This window comes from Gigantopelta aegis, chromosome 11 (assembly GCF_016097555.1).
Source record: "Gigantopelta aegis isolate Gae_Host chromosome 11, Gae_host_genome, whole genome shotgun sequence".
Classification (NCBI taxonomy): domain Eukaryota; kingdom Metazoa; phylum Mollusca; class Gastropoda; order Neomphalida; family Peltospiridae; genus Gigantopelta; species Gigantopelta aegis.
In genome coordinates this window covers 20,417,313-20,423,064 of record NC_054709.1, presented here as the reverse complement: position 1 = coordinate 20,423,064, position 5,752 = coordinate 20,417,313, and the positions used below count along the sequence as shown (strand labels likewise).

Sequence of the window (5,752 nt, the reverse complement as noted above, 5' to 3'; positions counted from 1 at the left end):
TGTAGTAGCAATCACTAAACGGAAGTGGAGTTCTGTGGACCGCCTTGTAGTAGCAATCACTAAACGGAAGTGGAGTTCTGTGGACCGCCTTGTAGTAGCAATCACTGAACTGAAGTGGATTTCTGTGGACCGCCTTGTAGTAGCAATCACTGAACTGAAGTGGAGTTCTGTGGACCGCCTTGTAGTAGCAATCACTAAACTGAAGTGGATTTCTGTGGACCGCCTTGTAGTAGCAATCACTAAACTGAAGTGGATTTTTGTTTTGCTCATAACCAGACAGTAATATAATAAAAACATCCAACAGTTAAAAAAATAAATATATAAATGACATATGTATGCAAAATTACCAATATTAGCTCTGACAAAACAAAAACTAAAACTAAACGCTAAGGATCGAAACTGACAAAGAGGAAATGGCAGTTGACATAAAACACATAATATGCTTTCCAGCAACTAACCTCACAAGACATTCAAAAGCATTTTTCATCTTTCGGATTAAATTGTACTATCAGCTATTTCGACATTAACACGAGGGGACAAGTGAAGAAGATCAATTGGTTAATGTTGGTTCAGAGAGAGAGACCGGGGGAGAGAGAAAATAGAAGAGAAAGAGAGAGAGAGAGAGAACAAGAGAGAGAGAGAACAAGAGATGAGGAGAGAAAGGGGGTAAGGAGAGATAGAGAGAGATAGATGACGAGAGATAGAGAGAGTGAGAGAGAATGGAGAGAGAGTGAAAGAGGGAGAAAAAAGAAGAGTGAAAGAGAGAGCGAGGGATAGGAGAGAGAGACAGAGAGAGAGAGAGAGAGAGAAAGGAGGAGAGAGAAGAGTGAAAGAGAGAGCGACAGATAGAGGAGAGAGGGGAAGAGAAACAGAAAAGACGAGTGAAAGAGAGGGGGGAAGAGTGAGTGAGAGAGATAGAGAGAGAAAGAGTGAGAGAGAGAGCGCGCGAAAGAGAGAAATAGTGAAAGAGAGAGTGAACAAGATTATTTGATTACTGTAACATGGAGGTTTTTTTATTGCCACCCCATTAATTTTGGACCAGATACGGCCCTGATTTAAACGGAAGTGAGTTTGTTTATCAACCGGTCGACTTGTAAGAAACACCGTACTATTCTGTTGGCCTAAATCTTCTGTTGGTCTGTTTTAATAACAGACTCGGAAGACGCGTGTTAACAGAAGTGACAAATAGAGCAAGACATAACTTACTGTGTCATTATCAGAGAATAATGTAAGTTCACGAGGAATTGTCGGTAAGTGCGCTATATATCCGTTATTTATTATTATTATTATTATTATTATTCAATATTTATTTATATATTTATTTATTTTTTTAATATTCTGAAATGTTTTGTTTTTTTCAATGTATTTTATTCAGTAATTGTATTGCTTATTCAAGGTCAGGGTACGTCCTATCTTGATTATTAGAGTGTTAAAGAACACAAGTGAAACACGTAGCTATAGCAAGCGAACAAAGTATTAGATAGCACGGGTATAGAAAGCTGTATAAACAGCAGGGGCATTATACTTTTTTAAAACTGGAAAATAAATCGGATATCTAACGTTATTTTCTGTTCATTGAATAAATGACAAAATGCATACGCAAAACATTCATAAATGTGATATAACAACAGAAAAGTTGGCTTACAAGGAAACAGCTTTGCGAACAATTTAATACGTGGTATTTTGGTGACTTTTTGTAAAAGTGTATAATGTTACAGATACTGCTATTTTTGTATAACCTTTTACACGATAATTTAAGTAGGCTTTGTTTAAGAGAATATAGCGGAAGGGTAGTAGTATTCATTCCAATGATACTTGCTGTTATTCTGTTTTGTTTTTGTTTGGTTATTGTCATTGTTTGTGCCTGGGAGTTGTTTTTCTGCTTTTGTATTTTCTTTTTATTCGTATTATTTACACATGTAAATGATCTATTGTTAGATTGTTAGTGAAACGTTTGCCATGAAAGTAATAATAGTAATATATATATATATATATATATATATATATATATATATATATATATATATATATATATATATATATATGCAAGCATGCAGACAGGCAGGCAGGCACGCACGCACGCACAGACACACATGTATGTATGTATGTATGTATGTATGTATGTATGTATGCATGCATGCATATATGTATGTAAGAATGAATGAACGCATTGGCTCGGGAATTTTTTAAAAACTAATAAATTATTATTTTCTAATTTTGCCCCAGGGATTCGAAATTGATGGTAAATTGACCGTTGTGATATACAAACTATAATTGTTTTTCGGTCAGTCTTGTTTTAAATGTATTTGGTTAGTACTATGTTTTGTTTATCAGCCGAATACGATGTATTTGTTTTTAGAAGATTGTTAGGAAAAGGGATAACAAACAAACAAACCAACCGCTGAAAAATGGACTGGTTTAGAGGCTTAGTCGCAGGTTTAGTCGACGGGTAGTCGTGTGCAGACTAAGATATCCTAGAGACTTTGTTCTGTATGCAATAACTGGACGTGCTGTAATAGGGTTTTTCATAACAAAATTTTAAGATTTGAAAACTCCTCCTTGATAAGTTTACCAATATCAAAGCTAAATTATTGGAACAATTTTATCTCTTTCTACGGCTTTACCAGATTCAACATTGATTTGAAATGGCTGTTTTGTCTGTAATGTACGAATCCTGAAGGCCTCTCGTTCAAATCTCAAGAGGTCTGTTTCGTCTTTTGAACCAAGTATCAGGGGTTGTTCAATTGGAATATTTTCAAAATTTTCATCTAACGAATGGTCAGGTAGATTGAAGTGATTGGCAAAAGGGGGGTCAACTTCATGCCGAATATCATACTTGTGACAAATTGCTATAATTCTCAGTTGGTTTCGCGTTTGTCCTACGTACTGTTTTTACATAAATTATAGGTGATTAGATATACTACATTTTTTAATCACAGTTCATATCTGTCCGAATTTGATATATATATATATATATATATATATATATATATAGAGAGAGAGAGAGAGAGAGAGAGAGAGAGAGAGAGAGAGAGAGAGAGGAGAGAGAGGAGAGAGAGGGAGAGAGAGAGAGAGAGAGAGAGAGAGAGAGAGAGAGAGAGAGAGAAAGAGAGAGATTATTATTATTAAAAGTGTTCTCCAATGTACTACATCAATAACCTGGACAGTTTTACATGATATGCAATGTGCACTGTAATTCTCTTCAATTAATGCTGATTAAAAATGAAATATTTTATTTTGATGTATGGTAATATAGCCATAAATAAATTTTACGCCAAAATGTTGATATCAGATTGAATGACAACTTCATTGCTGGTTAAATAAGGCACCGTTCTGGACAAATTAAATGTTATCAAATAAATACAAAAATGAATGTTATTATATATTTGTCATAATACAAATAATTAGCTAAAACGACTGTGAAAATGAGCAAGATATTGATAATATGAATCGACACAAATGCTAATGGCATTCAAACTGAATAAATTTACATAAATTATAAAAAAAAACACTAAATAATAATGTTCGTGTTTCTTTTGTTGGCCAGTATATTAGGTTGGTCATTTCAGTCGACTAACTGTTGATGCCAAAAACAATAAATAAATAGACATACATAGTAGAAATAAACTGAATATATATTTATATATACAGATGAATCCCGTTGGCTCGAATCACTAGAGCACATTGATTCATTAATCAGTGGCTATTGGATGTTAAACCTTTAGTAATTGTGACATATATTCATGACAGGAAACCCGTTACATTTTTAATGCAACAAGGGATCTTCTATATGCACTTGCCCACAGACAGGATAGTATATACCACCGCCTTTGATATACCAGTAGTGGTGCACTGGCTGAAACGAGAAATAGCACAATGGACCCAACGACGGGGATCGATCTTAAACAGACCGCTCATCGAGCGAGCGATTTACCACTGGGCTACGTCCCGCTTCGTTTTCAATCAAATGCACAACAAATGCTCTGCCACCTAAAAAAAACAACGTGTATTCAAAGCTGATGTAAACGTGTGTGAATTAATACATTTGTTTGAAAATATTAGGGGGGTGGTGTAAATATTTATTGTCTAACAAATGTGAATTTGATTATTGTTGTTCTTTGTTTGTTTGTCTGTTTATTTGTTCTTGGATATGGTTTGTTTCTATGTCCTTTTTGTGGATTTTACTTCATTTCATTTTACTTAATTTTATTCTTTTTCTTTCTTGTTTCCTTTTTTCTCTTCTCCTCCCCCCCCCCCCCCCCCCCCCCCCCCCCCCCCCCCGGCCAACAGTTCACAACCTAGTCGGTTTATTTCATTGTTGTCTGTCTTTCTAATTGTCGTATGCCGGAAATGTTAGCTCTGCTGTCATGTTATGTTGGGTTTGTGACATATGACGTCATAAAACCGCATGTTCTTTTTATTGCAGTGGCGTTAACTGCATATTACGTGAGATAATTTCAAGAAAAATACATACAGATGGACTATGCTCCATCAGCATACACACACCAGGAACACGTTTTGTTGTCATTTCTGCGGTGCTCCGAACACAAAATGGATGAATTTACGACCAACGAAACAATGTCCCAGATTAGGTTGCACTACCAAGACTATTAAAACAGGGAAAATAAAGATATATTTGTTTAGTGAAACCGGAACATATTTTAAACTACGGCTACTTGGTGTTTATCGTATGATTATTTCGAAAAAAACAAGTTCTAGCATGGTAATGGTTAGAGGGCTTAACGTGCACATTCAGAGCAAGCTGTTGTAGCGCACGCCTGTCCTGGGCACAGGTGTCCACTTACGCCGGCTCCTCCGTCCAGGCTACATATTTTCGAAGCTATCTTAGCGCTACAATATCGTAAAAGCGTCGTAAGCAATGACGTCACAACGTCGCAAGCTATGACGTCACAACGTCACAAGCTATGTCGTCACAACGTCGCTTCTCATATCCTACGACGGTTTTACGATATTGTAGCGCTAAGATAGCTTCGAAAATCTGGGCCTAGGACAGAAAGGGTTGGGGTGGGTGGGAAAGGGGAACGCTCGCGCTGGTTGGTGCAAGGGAGCACAAGCAGCCCGACCAGGGTCGGTAGCGGGCATAGCTCAGGTATTTAAAGTTAAAGTTGGTTTTGTCTAACGACACCAGTAGAGCACATTGATTTATTAATCATCAACTATTGCTATGAATGAATGAATGAGTGTTTAACGACACCCCAGCACGAAAAATACATCGGCCATTGGGTGTCAAACTATGGTAATGCAAACAAATGATGATCAACATCAATATAAAAAGATTTAAATAAAAACACAATGTAAAGAACTGTCCAAAAATGCAAATATCACAGATAGATACTGAATTTTACTCAAAATTTCAATTTGTGCTGTATTGGCCATTCTCAAAGATAATTTTACACCCCTGTACCACGGTGAGGTTACAGCACGCGCAGGGGCATCGGCTATTGGATGTCAAACATTTGGTAATTCTGACATATAGTCTTAAAGGGGAAATCCGCCACAGTTTTCCATTAGTAGCATAGGATATTTTATGTGCACTATACCACAAACAGGGTAGCACAAACAACTGCTTTTGATATAAGTCGTGGTGAACTGGCTAAAACGAGAAATAGCGCAATAGGCCGACCGACGGGGATCGATCCCAAACCGGCCGCGCATCTGGCCAGCGCTTTACCACTCTTTGGGCTGTCTCCACAGGACAGTGGATTAATGGTGAGTTATAAATGTGTAGACT

General features: G+C 36.9%; 1 protein-coding gene across 1 annotated transcript in view; it reads left to right on the top strand.

Annotated features, from left to right (window-relative positions):
• The first annotated feature begins 649 nt into the window (after nucleotides 1-649).
• The window catches only part of LOC121385078 (contactin-2-like), a 70,445-nt gene continuing 65,342 nt past the window's right edge, over nucleotides 650-5,752 (top strand). Inside the window, exon 1 of the mRNA XM_041515615.1 lies at nucleotides 650-666. Coding sequence (XP_041371549.1) covers nucleotides 650-666 — 17 coding nt within the window. The remainder of the gene's footprint in view (nucleotides 667-5,752) is intronic.